Below are 17,090 nucleotides of genomic sequence, written 5' to 3'. Positions count from 1 at the left end.
CCATTTCAAGAAGAAATGAGAACAGGCGCAACCCTTCTCTGTAACAAGAGCTTGCACCTAGCATTGGCAGGTTGCCATTCGCTGTTGCCTCACACTACAAAAACACCCTGCCACATCCCCGGAATTATACAGCGTGTTTACATTTCATCTGTGCGGTGCCCTAGCACTTTTTTTTAGATCTTTAGTGCAAAATTCAGTGCTGAGGATTTTGCCATCACTTTCCAAATAGCATCCCAAGATATAAAAAGGCTTTAGGACAAGATTTAAAAGCTAACAAACAGTTTCCCAGCGCAGTATTTTTTAATCAATTAATATTACTGTTAGGAAGAGATCTGAAACGGGACTACGAGAACAAGCTGTTGTTCTTCAGCTTAATTCAGGCATTAGACACACACGTAAGACGAATGACAACAATTTTACCATTGCAATATAATAGATACCCTAAATATGAAAATTAACTGAATCTTCCAGAATTATAATATCATTCGAGTTGACTAGTAATAAGCATCCTTACACTGCTGGCATAGCATCAGTTTTTGTTTGGAGGCCAGCAGGAACTAAAAAATAGCTCGTTTCAAAAAAGTTACCTCGAATCCTTAAAATCAACACGTTTAATGAGTTTAATTAATATCATCTGTACATTGTTAAAGTGTGTGCAAAGATTTATCAAACTCTCTGGCAATATTGTTGATTTTTTCTGACCGCTTTAGATCCAATCATTCTCCTTGTTTTAGACATTTACATCTGCTTTTAAGTTTTTATGGTTGCCTGTTGGCAGGCAGCAAAGTGGAGCTGTCGATGCTGCTGCAGAATAATGCAAGGTTTGTTATGAATTAAATATTAGAAACCTTAACGCAGCGGCCAATAAGAATTATTTGCCTTATTAAAGCAGCAGAAGACGCTGATTAAATTTTCATTGCATTGCAGTCTTTTTCCCATTTCTGCTTTCAATTCATCATTCTAATGTATGAAAGGCTTGCCGAATAATGGCATGGGGACTTAATTTCTGGAATGCAAATATGGCAAAGAAAATACCATAAATACCCTCCCAGAAAACATTAAACAGTCAGTTCTAATTAAGTGAATACTAACTAAGTAAATATTCTCTTAAAGGAAAAAAAAAATAACTCAAGATGTCAAGAATTCCAAGAAAGAAAGCACTAGAAATTCAGGCACACAAAAATTATATGGAGCTTTGAATATCTGAATTTCACAGGAGGAAACTAAGTATGTTTAAACAATTGAGTTTTCAGATACTCAAAGAAATTTTCATTTTTATTTGTAAATATCAGAACACACAACTCTGTTTTGATTAACTGAGATTTCTACTTCTTAGGCACTGTAAGTAAATATACTGTAGTGTCTACTGTAGTGAATGACCGCTGTAGTAAGGCTGCTTTAAGTAAGGTGATCCTGATACGCTAGTTTTATAAAGCAAAACATTTTAATAGTACTCAGTTTATTGGCACAGCACCCTTTCAAAATAAAATTCCTTTAGAAAAAAAAAAAAATCCTTCTCATGACAAAAAAAAAAAAAAAAAAAAAAAAAAGGTATCTGGAAATCCAGTTCATCTGGAATACCAGTTAGCAATTTTAAATCTTCACTACATGCAACTACAAGTATGTTTAGTAAAAATAATCAAACAAAGTCTTCTAATTGTATGTCCTATACTGAAGGTTGTTCACGTTTCTGCCTTAATGTGCATCAGGAAGAAAATGAACTTCAAGTATCCATTTCCCCTAGAGAAAATCTCTTCCCTGAAACTCTGCAACTAATGAAATGGGGATCTATAAATAGCAGCATCATTACCATGAGAGCACTTGCTTTGTACCAGTCTCTGCATCTGACCCTCTTTACACTAATAACTAGTAGACTTCAATATAATTCCTCTATAGGATGATCAATATTAGGACAGTTAAAATGTGATGTACATTTAAACTGTGGAGTATATTTACTTACCAAGCTTGCTAAAACATAAGAACATACAATGCTATCTTGTACTGTCTTTCTCTGCTCACACTTATTAAGGAGTTTCTTATTGTCTTAAATGAGACGAGTGCTGCTCTATAACTTCTCTCTGATGTTATAGAGACATGCATTGTGACAAGACAAAAGCCATAATACACCTGAAATGTTCCCTGCTGAAATCTCTCTCGATGAACCTCATTAAAATGGTTACTCCATTCCAAATATTATCTGCTGAAGCACAGCTGTAGTAAACTCTTCCTAAACTGTTGAATACAGTAAGTGAGCATTTAATCAGTAAATGTAATGATTTGGAAACATGTTTTACTTCTATTCAAAAAACAATATTTACCAATTGCAATAGATCATTTCAGAAAGTTAACCAATATTTAATTTCACTGTTGGTTATAAATTAAACTATACTAAGAGATAATGCAGTTCAGGAATCTGGGGGGAAAAAAAAGGAACTATTTATTAGGTGTCTATGGAATATTCTGCTACTGCATATAATTTATTGATACTGAGATATTTATGCTGCCCTTCATTAAAGGTAAATATTCAGTTACATTTGCATCTCCCACATACAAAGAGCTCAATTGTTCTGCTAATTTCATATCTCTTAAAATAAATATGATAAAACGTTCCAGTGGGTGGATGAGTTTAAAGGCTTTTATTCTCTGTGACAAAATTATTGATGACAACATATCATAAATGGCACTTACTCCATATACACATGTCACAAGAAAATGTAAAATATTAGAACAGTTATGCATGCAGGAACATTTACTTTTTAAATGAAAATATAACATCCCAATTTTAAAAAACCATGTGCTTAAATCAAGAGAATGCATATAGAGAAAAAGAGGACATGAAATTTCACATGTATTTAAGTTGATTTCCTCTTAGCTTACAGGTACTACATATGTACTAAAATTCAATTGACTTTATTTAAGCCACAAAATACACAGTCCACTAGCAAACTAAAGGTAAATCATACAACCAAACAAAGCTTTCAGGCATTCTGGATGACTTCTCTGTATCCCAAAGGTACTTGTTCAGAGGCACTTTTTTTCTATTTGTTATCACCCTTTATCTTATTAAATATTAAAATAGCGTAGAAATCTGCATTTTATATCAAAATCAGTAATCAAAGAAAGTGAAATGTATTTAAAACATACCGGGATGGAAAATTGTGTTAATATGATTCAAACAAACTGTACTTCCACTGCAAAACATGATTAGCTGTTATAGGCAGTACTGCTAGAAAAAATGTTTTGCACACATTACCACTATGAAGATTTTCACGTTACAATCTGTTTTTAATCATTCAGACATACCTCTGAGAGTCTAAAAAGGGATTATTGTAAATATCATGTTTTTTTGTATTTTAATACGATTAATATTATAAGACACACAAAGATATTTGAAAGCGAGGATTTAAGAGAAAGAAGCTGTGTAAGTAAAGCGTGTAAAATGTAACTCACGTCACAGTAAAATATTGGGCAGCATAGGTTGCAATTTAGGAAAAGTAAAGCAGGATTTTCATCAAAGGTATGGGGATAAGGAATGGCCTTTTTGAAAGGGCTAAAAAAAGGGGGTATTTGTTGATCCATGCAAGTAGCAAAACTTTCAGGCATATTTGTAAATAAAATCAGAATTATGGCTTCAGTCCCATCGTGTGCACCTTCGCCTGGGCCTCCGATGGAGGAGAAGACGTGAGCTGGGTGACTCCCGTGCCAGGGATTTGGAGAGTTTCAGAGTTAAATAAAGCAGGTTTGTAAATGGCAGGATACTTGCAGCAACGACGTGGTTCTCGCTCTGAGGCAACCGATCGAGCAGAGCTGCTCAGCGGCACTTGACAACAGCAGTGCTCCCACAATTGTAACCCTCAAATCCAATCAATCGTTGCTCTTTGCATTTCAAGCAGCTCCTGGCTGCCACTGCCTGAAGATAACTATTTTACCACCTCTGTCATGCCTAATTAACAAGTCAGATGTACAATTTAGAAATTTTGCAATTAACCTGCTAAAATATTGCTGGAGGATGCTAATTGTTATGCCAGTTGCCATAAAAGCTCATTTGCATAACTTATGTGTGAAAAACAATTATGAGCGGCGTTCACAGACGCGGTCCACAAACTGCTCCTAGCTACGGATGAGAGGGCCACAAAAACACTTAATTCATTGCCCACAAAATTATGTTCCCCCTTTTCTTAAACAGCATCTGTTTTGTGAAGCTATATTCATAGAAAATCCCCAAATCAACAATTAGAAGCATATGTAAATGTGCGATTACAGTTCTTTTTCTTTCATTGACAAGTTCCCCTCCGCGCGGGGTGCGGGCGGCAATGCTGGGCCCCAGCCCCAGCCCCGGGCCCAGGCCCAGGCCCAGGCCCAGCCCCAGCCCCAGGCCCCTTCCCCAGCCCCGGCCCTGACGGTGGCGGTGGCGGTGTTGGTGTTGGGCAGGCCGCAGGCGGAGGCCGCCGCGCAGCTCCGCTATCTGGTCCGTGCAGCGGCATCACTGGGGGCCACTTTAGCAACAAAGCAGCTAAAGTCAATTGTTTCTTCAGTGAATAGGCTTCTGTTCTTCAGCATATATTTACTGAGGCATTTAGGGCAGATTTTTACCATTAAATTGGAGTCTGTAGAACATGGTTGTTGTACAAATATTTACATTAGTGCTGACCACAGCCTTATTGCAGCTCTCGGAGAGAACAATATTCCCAGTTCTGTCACCCCAGTTTGGAGGCCTGAGTCTGGCTTTCAGCTGCAGAGCAGGGACTGCCACTCTTACTGTTTTCACGTGCATAGCAAGAAGCTAATTTCATAAGATACTGGTGGCTAAAGCATCCCATTTTCATTAGGCCCAACTACCCTACAGACTGGAAAAACAAATGCCTTTTTTTTTTTTTCCCCCCCACAGGGAAAACAGGGCAAGGACTGTATGTTATTTCAGGTCTCTTCTTAAGCAGGTAGTTTGCTCACCAAGTTTTCATTAAATATTATTAAACTATACTGAAAAAAAAAATAATTTAAAACCCTACAAAATGCAGTAGGGTTCAACACAAGTAACATCACATCATTATGCTGCAAAACAATGCTGCTTGTTCCCTTCCGAAATATTAGAGATTTAAAAGTTACGTAACAATCACGGTGATTAAACAGCAGCTGTTATGATAATCAGTCAGTAAAAGGAAATTGATTTGTTTAGTGCTAGCAACTACAATATTATTAGACTCTCACTATATCGAAAGGAAGAAATATTTCCTTTATTGAGCACAAAATGCCATAAATTTAGGTAAACCGAAATTAGTTCATGTAATACACTGACATCCAAGAATTTATGTATATGGAGACTATCATTTAATTTTCAGACATTCAATTTCTATACTTGGTCACAGTCAAAAGGTCAAGAACCAACAAGTCAATAAGCTCCCAAGCTCCATATCGATATCACGTCACTGCCCTAACAAGTGGAGAGGAACTCAGAAATAATTCACAAAAAAATTCCCAGCTGCGAAGGCCGGCGGATTGCCCCCGTCCCACACAAGAGCGCGTGGCGGGACAGCCTCTGCCTCTGCCTCTGCCTCTGCCTCTGCCTCTGCCTCTGCCTCCGCCCCGGCTGGGGCTCGGGGTCTCAGCACCCCACGATTCTGCTCTGCGTTCCTTGGGAATTTCCCCCCACACAACAAAGGAAAGAAATATGAGATAGAAAAACTGATAGTTCCCACTCTATTTGAATAACAAGTGAAAACCTAAAAATACCTCCACTGCATGTTATTACCAACTGTATCACCGGGTTTTATAGTGACAGGACTGTGCTATAATTTCTGAGAAAACCTCAGCATAAAGCTCCATAAACCCAACCACTCCTGTAATGTATCACCTTATCTAGTGCACAATCATTTCCACAACTTTTCATGTTAGTATAATTTGTTCAAAAATGGTAATAAATACATCCTTGAAGTCAAATAAGAATCATTGCACAATCGACTGTAACTTGTTCTTACTAGCGACAGTTAATCATGCAACCAGGATCTCACATAAAAGAAATAAGCAAACATTTTGGTGTTGTGTAATTACAAATGTTCGCTAAAAGCACACTTCCTTCTTTAATCAACAAATATATGAAAGCAGCACTTTAAATACCCTTTCAAGTGGGTAATTGCATCTGCGAAGTTATCAGTAAAGAAAAACAGTGATCCCCATCTACAGTGAGCAAATGGTCTGCTGTACCAAACAAAGTAACTACAGTCAGAAAGCCCTGATAGCCTTTTGCTAGAGGTCTAACCATGGATTAAAAACGCAAACATTGCTAATTAAAGCAAAGAAAACCAGAAGTCTAAGCAAAGTCTAAGCTGTTCATCTGCAGGAGGTAAGACCTCACTTAGGCTCACCGTAACTTGAATATGAAGTGGACACTGCAAATAGTTCTTAAAGATCATTTCTTATATTGCTATTTTAATTATGCTCAATACTTGATCAAATTTTCAGCATGTAACACCAAATTAACATGAACTCACAAAAACTTCTGATAGATAATATTCTACAGATAGAAGTGAGACAAAGAAGGTAAAATTTGAGAGCTTCTCAATGAACTTCAGTGAGATGGCAGGCAAGGCCTGCATTTGCTCCTGCTCAGGTAACCGCATCTCTCCTCACTTAGCTGAGAGGAGAAAATTTTCTTCTCAAGTCAACAGTAGCACCAGGATTCAAACCCGAAATCCCAGGCTTTTCCCTCCAGATACCCTCTCCACCAGAATTAATGCCATTGGGGGTGTATTGGTACCGAGAAAGTTAAGGTTGGCCCCCAAATGTTTTAATTATTTAGTTCTTTTCCTCAGAAATTTCAAACTCAAAATAAACAACTGGAGATGGGCGATGCTCTCCTCTGCTTACTGAGAGAAACACTGATTTTGTGCCTGAAAAGGCACCGCTCTGCTCTTCCTGGCATCAAAATGGCTCCCCACGATAACTAAAACTTTCAGTTTTTGCGTGATGAAGTCCTGATCAGATTCTTTGGGCCAACTGGCTCAGGAGCTCCCGGGGACTGACACCCGCCAGGTCCTCAGGCTGCTCACGATGTGCCCGTGGAGGACACGCAGTGCGCCCCGGCAGAGCGGGTCGCTGATGGCAGCAGTGTCAGGCAGAGGCCCGGGCACACACGCCGGTTGTACGGCAGTGACGCGAAAACCCCTACGGCTCTGCAGAAATTGCTGTGGTTTGTGTCTTATGTGGTTCACGTTAAAAATTTCCCAACAGTGATAGACTTCAGCTGCCAGGATCAGGGAGACCATGTGCATCTAGTACGAACAGCCCCCGCACAGAGCTCTGGGGCATTTTTTTATCCTTTTTCCTTTCTTTTAAATAACTATTGGGGCTCATAACAAGCACTGTCACTCTAGCACTACTCCCCTGATTGACTTTGCAACAATGATCTGTGGAGGAGATGGGCACGCAAGCACACAAACACTCTGCAAGCACTCAGGCAAAGAGGACTAGAGAGGCTTTGTTCGGTTCGGTCTGGTTTTTATTTTCTGATAAGTTTCTGTTCAATTTCCAGAATTACTTCTCTGATATTTTTAAACAGTATATAAAAAAAAAAAAAAAAAAAAAAAAAAAAGCAAACTAACCACAAAACTGTAGTAAAGAAATTCCAAGGCTGAATAAAAAACACACGCACACATAAAAAAGGAAAATTTGAACTAAATCAGAAACTCTCGTCACTGAGTCATCCTGGAGCATCCTAATACTGCAGAGGTCTCAGCACAGTGATCGTACGTATCATATATGCCCTAATAAATAGGTTCAACGAGTTGAGTTAAGGGCAGAGTTTAACTATTAACTCCAAATTTCCTCGCTCTTATGGCTGTAAGTCAATCCCTTAATGTTATTTTAACACAGTTTCTGGCAGTTGAATAAAATCTATGGTCAATATTACAACCCCTTCCTTCCTAAATGAAGGAAAATATACGTGCGATTTACATAAGAAATCATGGGAAATCCTGTAAGGGAGCAGGGATGATAAATGTTCAAGGCCTGATTGCCCAGGAATCCAAGCCGACCATTTGACTTCAGCTGTTCAGGCCCTCGTTACACAAATCTCAAAACCAGCAGAACTGGCAGCAATGCCTCCATGCAGGTACAGTTTTCAGCACAGTAACAGTTAGCAGTCAAAGAGGTTATAATGCAGCGCTGTAAGATATAGCTAAAATAATACCACAAAAATCAGATGACACAAAGAATTCTAATACTTTCCTTTTGTTAAGATACAGTAACTGAGAATACAATGAAATTCTTCATGTTCAGTATCTCCCATTAGATCAATTAATATTCAGAGAAAGCCTTTAACATGAAGTTTAAATAATCATAGAAGGAGAAAAAGAACCACCAATGTTCTAGAAGCTTCTCTAGACCTTTCAATCAATTTTATTTATATGCAAAACCAAGAGAAACTCAGAAAAAACAAAGCTCCTCCTGATGCTAAAGCTCTCAATTTACTGACAGGCAAATGGCTTCATGCTGCCACTTAATCTCATTTCTTGCATAATGCCCTCTAATTAGCATATCAAAGTGAATTAATACTTCTAGGGCATTAGCAATGGGAAAATCTGCTCCAGGCTTCACAATAGCAGTTAAGCAAGAGCCAAGAAATCCTCAAAAACACCACAAACCACTTTGCATTGCAAAACTGTTCAATTTATTTATCCTCTCTCTCTAAACACTTTTACCGCACACTGTTTTACTACTGTTCACCAAACAAAATGATAATTGCCAAAGTTACCAGCATCTGTAATGCCTGTTTAGAATCTTAATTTAGATTGTATACTTCAAGATCTCGAGATGCTTTCATTTGCTCTATCATACATACCAGGATATATGGAAAAACTGTTGTTTGTTTAAAAAAAAATGTAATCAGGATAATATTATTAAATTCAATTTCCACTTATAATTAAAAATTAAATAATACATGAAAAAGCCACCTGCTGGACAATGAGGAATAAGAGATTAGCTTTAAATGTTGATGCATGACTTAAGTATAGCAAAAGGTTTTGACCTGTAAACACATGCTACAAAACCACCCCCTTCCCAAGTGATTGATCTGCAGGACGCGTGGTATTCAGTGATTCATAGACACTGTTACAGCCCGTATGACTGTGCAACATGTACTGAACTGATCATAAACAAAAGAATTCCAAATAAAACACCTAAAATAGTACAAAATTAAAATAAATGCATAATGATATTTACTATATTCTCTTAGGCAAAACGAGGTATTTTTACCCACTTCCTGAAGCAATGAATACACCATGACTGTTACCATGAGGTATCAGACCATTTTTTCTTTAGAAAATATTTTCAGAATCTATTTTCAATTACAGATCATTTTGTTTGCAAAATATAAACTATAGTTTATAAACAAGGACTAAAAAAAAACCTCAGACCTCATCATCTTGGTGCTCCCCATCAATCTTTAAAAGCAGAAAAAGAGCATTAGGGGAAAAAAAACCACGCTAGTACACCCAACCTAACCCAAGAAGGGAGCGGGAGCGCAGGCGGAAGGCTAATAACAAAGAGTAGAAGAAAATGCCGGGGTCAGTGGGGCTTTCTACGATTCTGTTTGCAACATGAAGGCAAAATGAAGTATGAGAGTAACGAAATAAATAATGATAGATATTTATCTAGTACTTTGAGCCTTTCTAAAGAATGTGCATTATTGAAAAATATATACCATTCAAGTACCAGGCTTCATTTCCTTTCATATTTAATTCCCTGTTTACTTCCACTGTAAAGACAGCATTATGGAAGAGCTCTAATGTCCAGCTGAGAAGCACAATTCATCTGTTTGGCTGATGAACTACTCTAACTTTATAAAAGCATGAACTATAAGAGCTGACAGAAACTTTAATAATTTATATTAAATATTGATGTGAATTATTTACTCCGTTCATACTTAAAGACATGAATTGCCTACCAGAGAAAAGCAAATGTGACAAAAGGTCAACATGATGGTGAAAAAAGGCAGGCTGTGTCAGGCATGTGTTATCTGAACCATGCTGATCACCTTGATAAGCGAATAGCATTAAACATGACTGCTGAGAAAACAAACAAAGCATTCTTCTCAGGGTGTCAATTCAGGGAATACAAACAGCTACATCTAATTCTCCCAATGATACAAGAAAAGGAAAACACTCAGCTCTCCACCGATTTTGACTGATTAGTACACAGCTTTGGTATTCATTCTTATTAGTCATAAAAATATTCATCAAACCATCATACATATGATGTGCAAGGAACTGTAAAACAGTCTCAAAATTGAGAACAGATACAAACTGGACTCTCTTTCTCTACTATATAATTATTAATATAGTCTTCATATGCATTTAAATATTGTATTACATTTGTAACAATTTAGTATGTCTAATTCTGCTTATATTTGTCTACGGTAGACTGCAAATATCATTATATTAATGTTTCACACAAATCAATATTTAAATTGAAAAAAGACAGCATAATATCCATATCGTACAACTTTTTCATTGAAAGCTGTAGGAATAGAGCTTGATAAATGGGCTAAATCCTGTAAAAAGGGACTCTTGCATTCACTGTATGCTATTATTATAATTTATCTCTGAATGCAAAAATTCCTTAACTTACAGCAAGCATCCTAAAATAAACCACACAGTAACTCATATAATTTACTGTTTTCAGATAAACAAGCAAATGTGTCAAATTCAAAAATAAAATGAAGGAGATGAGAAATACCTATAAAACAAAATAAAATAAATCCCTGCTCTTACTTAAATTAGTATTGACAAGTAGGTCCAAATTTATCCTTTACGCAAGGGAAAAAAAAAAAAGGAAAAAAAAAAAAGATGTGGAAACACAGCTCCTGGTAATCAACACAAAGATTGTTATTTAAATATAGCAGGGAGCACTAACAATGTTATGGTCTAAAGATACTATGTAGTTACAGGTTCTGCAAGACAAAGTATCACATTTTTTCTAATGAAAATTATCACCACAACGGCCTGTGTTCTTATCCAGAGAAGTATCCTGCTGGAAATCCACCGAAGACAGAGAATTTTCATTGTGAATGTGTTTGAACCAGACGACCAAATGACAAACAAGATACTTTATCCAATTTATTTTTACTAGTAGGACATTTACAACGGAAAGCAGTGCCATTGCCATAAGGACAGTGTAAATGACCTAGCACACTACTGCACGTCATCATTTGTAATACATTTGCTGACAATTAAAAAAAAAAGATCAAAAGTATAACCAATGATTCAATGAAAAATTTTGGACACTGAACCATGAGAAAGGAAACAAAAGCTAAATAATTTAAGCTGAAGAAAAGATGTATGCACATAAATACACAGTGATTACTACCTTATGTAGTCAGGGTACATAAAAAATATGTATTTAGTACCTTCAAAAAAAACACCAGGATTGCACATAAATATTTTAAATAGCTAAACTGAATAGCAACAACATCATTGTTGATATTTTGAAAATAGCTACCATACATACACACACACACACGTACGTATATGCATGCTATCAGTGCTATTTCATTGTTCCCTTTGAATCCTTCAATGTTCAGATCACCTTGTTAGGATTCCATGTTATTGCAAATTATTGCAAGTTGATGGCACTAAATAACAGTTTATAAACAGTGAAGAGTTGAAATTTATGTAAGGGAACAATCCTGTGATACAATTTTTAAATAACAACAGTGGAAAAAAAGGGTTAATATTTTCAAATTCTTGTAGAAGACAAGGCAAGAAGCAAGTCTTCCTCCAAGGAGTTACCTAACAGGCAGTTTACAGATTTTGCAGCATATCGACAAGGGGCGTTCCTAAAAGAGTTGGGCCATTTTCATCAATAAGGAGCTTTGCAACATGATACATGCATGATACAGCCCTTCAGACATCAGAATAGCACTGTATGGTTATTTGTAGTTGTAGCAATAAAAGTAAAGGTTTTAGTTTACATGGGGAACCGCAAAAAATTAACCTCATGGTTAACTCCACTATTTGTCTGGCCTTTCTATTTCTTTTTTCATTCTCTAAACCAAAACTCTGCAAGAGGGGAGAACATTTTTAATGAACATTTTCCTCCTCTCTCTTTAGACATAAAAAATAGTTCAACCAGCCCAACCAGCCAAGCAGGCCTTTCTCTTCCCCTGCGGACACCTCCTGCAGTCGAGAAGTTCATTAAGTTTTATGATCTTCCCAAGTCAGTCCTGCTTATAAGCCTCACAAAGGCCACAAATCTGGCAAACCATCATGTATGCCATTAGGCTTTACTAGTAAATGAATGCTATTTAGGGTTTGTGGTGACAGTAAATTAGGGTTTGGTTGGCAGCTATCATTGTTTCTGGTGGACCCGTACAAATAAATAAATAAATAAAGGTAGACGTGTGTGCGCCTATGCACACGCATTCAGACATTTTTCTAATGCGTGTGCCTATCCGTATCAATGATTCTTACAGACAAAACAAATCATCTATCAACACAGCCGAGGATGTAATAATATGTCATTCCACTGGGAAATAATTGCAATTCCCTAACCATTTTAAGACTATAAGAATTAATATATTTTCATTTCTATCTCCATGAGAAAAACCAGTACCTCAGGTATAGCAACGGACTAATGCAGAGTTAATCAGATTACAAATCTGAAGGATTTTTAGTCCGTAAATAAGAGAGATTATTAAAAAAAAATAAAAAGGCAGGGATCAGTTTTTGATTCCTACTGGTAGGCACACAAGGCAGACTGATAGGCAGGAACGCAACAGATGTGAGTGTGCCTGGGGAAGGTAACTTTAAGACTTCCAAGCGACACCTCAGAGAGCAGGTAAAATATAACCAAACAGAGCCAACAGGCTCTCACTTGCGTATCCTTGTATTTTATTAGAGGGGCTTCAGTAGAACTTTGGGTATCATTTTTCCTTGAACTAATTAAAGAAATAAGTGGCAGTTAGTTTCTTTATGAAAACCATGCTACCTTGTGGTTGCCTCTAAGAATGCACGGATCTATTAATATCTGCAAGGCTCTTAAATGCATTATGCAGCACTTTTTTAAATGTTAAAATGTTAAAAAAGAAATGTCAGGCTAAATTCAGTAAGCTCAGTGATTTCTTTACACATGGCAAATACCGCACGGAAAAAAACTCGTGAGCTCCTAACCCTAAGTGCGAGGGAGAGAAAGGCTTCGAAAAACGCGAAGCATTCGTTAACCCCTGCCGGAAAGTGCCAGAGCTGCTCTACCTCAGCTGGGGATTCCTCCACATATTGTCTCGCTACCAGCCTCACGAATTATTTGCTGACTGCACTGAAAACTAATAAAATATATAAAAAAAATACATAAATCAATATAAAAATGACTTAAATACTGCATCACTTATTTCAGAATAGACACGACTGCAATTACACTCCACGTATAGGCTCCAGCCTCCCTTCTCACCTCTCTTCCTTCTCACAGAAGGTAGCGGGAAAGCCATCACAGTAACTCCCACCGCCAGCACCAAGGTAAACTTTGGTTCTGATTAAAAGGAATTAAATTCCAGAGCATGACCCAGTTGCAGCCAGATTTAAGTACTTGGACCACAAGACAATGCAGAGCAATGGGGGGGAGGGGGAAGCCTCTGCTTTAATTGCATCTCGGACTGTTTACCCTTCCAGTTCAGAATTGTTCGAGCTGTTTCCTATGAAAACAGTTTATAGAAAATAAGCTAGAATTTATTTTCACGTTATCTTTGCTGTAGCACACTGACTGAAGTCTGTACAGACATTTCAACTCAACTGGGAGACCCTGAGTGAACGTCCCCCTGCGGGAACAGTTTTTGGTGGGGGTGTGGATTCATCTCCATCAATCACTCGGTGCATTAATCCTGTCTCTCCTGTGCTGCTGGGGCTGGCAGGATCCTGCCTTTGGGCAGACAGACGTCTTTGCTCTTTGTTGGTTCTCAGCTATTTTACCAAAGAGATAACTTGCAAACTTGGCTCGAATACTTGGCGCACAAAGGCAGGGTTTTTCTCAACTCGCACCAAAACACCCAAAAACATTTCAGATCTCAAAATCTCCTGTCAGGTTCCCTCTCGCTTCTGCAACAGCAGTGGCCTCACCGAACCCCCCTCTGCCAGTAATCCCCGCTTCTGAAAAGACTTGTTTTTTTTTTTTTCTTAACTCACCTCTGACATGTGGTTGACTATACTTTCCTTTCAAAACAGTGAGGCTAAGCCCTGTGCAAATAACGTGATCGCAGGACCTACGCCTGCCTTCTTAATTGAAATTTGCCTGCTGCAAAATGTCTGAACATCAAGGGCAGGTTGCTTGGTTAGCTCTGGAGCAGGACAGGCAGAAAGTTTAGAGAAAGACAGAAAACAAACACAAACCAAGAAGGACAGAAAGGGACCGTGAACTGATCGAGGCAAAACACAGGCACGGGGGGAGGGAGGGCAGAAGGGGGGATCATTCCCCTTATCCCTGGTAATATAATGCAATATAAAGCAGAATCAATCTTAATATTCACAACACAGTCAATACCCTAGTGCTTAGCTGTCAGCAGAAACTGAAGTGGATCCCCGGTAGCAAAGAAGCCCTTGGACATAAAGCACCATAATTTACTGAGTACTGCGCGCTTCTGGGCTCCTCGGTCGGTAACTGCATGATTCCACATTTGTAGTTTTCGTCTATATAATCCCATTTGTTCAGCTTGCAATTAGGGGGGCTGTGTGTGTTCGAATATCAAGTACAGCTAAAAACGCAAGCCAATGCATATTTTTATTTTTAAAACCAGATCAGAAAAAAAAGGGGGATTTTATTCCCATAATGCAAAACAGAGTACTTTTCAAAATCGTTTTCTCCAAAAAAGAAATTTCTCTGTAAATTCAGTGATGTCAAAAATTTGAAAAAAAAAAATAAATAAATGCCTTTAAGAAAAAGTACAGCATTTATTACTGTCTCATTAACGTAGCCCAGAAAAAAAAAATACCGATATATTTTTGTACACTCGAGAGTAAGGTTTGTGGCATGTAAAATGTCATCGCCGGAGAACAACTACAGCTCCGCTGCGCTCTGTGGCACCCCGGGGTCAGGGCGCCCGCCACTTTCTCATCCTCTCGCCTCTTCCCAGCGGCTCGGGGCCCGCGCGGGGGCCGCGTTCCGGGGGCTGCGGCTGCGTTGGGCTCTGCCCTGCCCCGCAGCGCCCCGCGCCCCGCGCCGGCCGCGCCCGCTCGCAAACTTTGCGGCCCCGCCGCACCTGGGGCAGCGCCGGCCGCGGCTCCGCGGGCGGGCCCGGCACGGCGCGGAGCGGCCCGGAGCGGAGCGGAGCGGCCCGGGGCGAGGCGCGGGCAGGGGCCGGGGCCGGGGCCGGGGCCGCTCCGCAGCGCGGGGCCGCTCCGTGCCGGGCCGGGCGCTCCCAAGATGGCTGCGGCGCCCCTTACCTGTTTTCTCCTTGATCTCGCAGAGGACGCTGAAGAGCGCGGGCTTCATCCTGTGGCAGTTGAGCGCGTGCTTCCTGCAAGAGAGCACAGAGAGCCGTTAGCGCCCGAACATGGCGCCCGCCGCCGCGCCAGGCCGAGGGGCCCCGCTCCGGGCCGGGGGAGGCCGCGCCGCGGGGCCGGGCCGGGCCGCGCCGAGCCGAGCCGGGGCCCCCGGGCCGCCCCGCCGCCGCCATCCATCACCGCGGCCGGCGCCGTGACAGCGGGCCCGGGCGGCGCGGGGCCCCGCGCCTCACCTGCGGGCAGCGTAAATCAGCGCGGGGCCGCGGCCGGCGCCTGATTGATGGGGGCCGGGGGCACCCCGGGCGCCGGCCGCCTTTGTTCGGCCGGGCCGCGGCGGGGCCGGCGCGGGCTCCCCCGGCACCGACCCCCGGAGGCTTCGGCGCTCGGCTGCCGCCGCCCGGGGCAGGGGGCGGCCGGGACACAAAGTTACGGGGCCCGGCGGAGCCGCGGGGAGCGGGACCGGGACGGGGACGGGGACCGGGAGCGGGAGCGGGACCGGGACCGCGGCCGAGCCGGGCTGCGGCGCCCCGACAGCGCCGGGCTGCAGCCGAGCCGGGCGGCAGGACGCGGGGCTCTGCTTGTTTGAGCGAACAACAACAAAAACGGGCAAACAGCCGCTCCGCTTCGGCCTCGGCTGCGTGCGAGCTCTGCTGCAGCGCCCGGGAGTTGCTGTGCCCGTGAGGCGCCGGCGGTCCGCGGAGCAGCGGGGAGCAGAGGAACAAAACCCACACACACAACAAGACAAGGTTTAATGAGACGAAACCAACTTTGCTTGTGCCTCATCCAGGCTTTGGTCAGTGATGGTCATGATCTGATGGAGGATGTCCCCGATGTCCTGCTTCCTGCCGTCGCCGTCGGCCCCTTCGTGTCCGTGGGGAGGAGGCAGAGCCATGCCCCCCTGCACCGAGTGGCCGGCCAGGTTCACGCCGGCCAGGGTCTGCAGCATCCTGGACTGCTCGTCCATGCCGGCCTCCGCCGCAGCCCGATCGATGCTGCCGGGCGGAGCGGCGGGGAGCGGGCTGCGCCGCCGGCGGGGAGCGGAGCGGGGGCTGCGGGAGGAAAAGGCGAGGCGGTCTCCGGCTCCCGAAGTCAGTCTCAGTTCCTGACTCCTCGCTCTGTCCTCGCGCGCACACGCGCGAAAAGAGAAATAAATAAAAAGGCAAAAACCAGATCGACAACAACAACAAAAAATCAGTATCTGTGTTTGGACCGGGTCTCGGCAGTTTATTCCACTCTCTTCTGCTTTCCAGCGCAGTAAATCACTCTCTTCTTTAGTTACAGTCTTCTTTCATCATCATCATATCTGCGGCTGGGATAAATGACTTGATAAGGTTTCTTTGCAGTTTTCTTTCCTTGGTACAATCTTGCTCCAAAGCTTTTTTTTTTTTTTTTTTTTTTCCCCTTTTTTATTTTTATTGTTGCTTTTTATGTCTTTCCCCACTTGTCCAAAAATCTTCTTTGCAAAAAGATGAAAAAAGTAAAAAAAAAAAAAAAAAAAAAATCAAAAAACTTGCTTGCAAATCCCGAAGAAGTTAGGAGGGTGGCAAACAGCAAAAACCACAACAAACCGAGCGAGCACCCCCACCCCCAAATTGCAACATAAAAAAA

The 17,090-nt window shown here is 41.3% G+C and overlaps 1 protein-coding gene across 5 annotated transcripts in view; it reads right to left on the bottom strand.

Moving 5' to 3' along the window:
• The window catches only part of PBX3 (PBX homeobox 3), a 111,927-nt gene that overhangs the window by 93,782 nt on the left and 1,055 nt on the right, over positions 1–17,090 (bottom strand). For 2 of the 5 annotated variants that reach the window (XM_072025371.1, XM_072025374.1), the window contains exons 2-3: positions 16,250–16,935; positions 15,423–15,496 (exon numbers count right to left, since the gene is read on the bottom strand). In XM_072025371.1, the coding sequence (XP_071881472.1) occupies positions 15,423–15,496; positions 16,250–16,446 (271 nt within the window). In that variant the 5' untranslated portion in view covers positions 16,447–16,935. Of the gene's footprint in view, positions 1–15,422; positions 15,497–15,715; positions 15,918–16,249; positions 16,936–17,090 lie in introns of those variants that run through there. The other 3 variants (XM_072025372.1, XM_027470859.3, XM_072025373.1) reach the window with 3 other exon arrangements.

Source organism: Anas platyrhynchos, chromosome 18, assembly GCF_047663525.1.
Source record: "Anas platyrhynchos isolate ZD024472 breed Pekin duck chromosome 18, IASCAAS_PekinDuck_T2T, whole genome shotgun sequence".
NCBI classification, from domain to species: Eukaryota; Metazoa; Chordata; class Aves; order Anseriformes; family Anatidae; genus Anas; species Anas platyrhynchos.
Note: the sequence above shows the minus strand (reverse complement) of the source record. Positions and strands in the feature narration are given on the sequence as shown.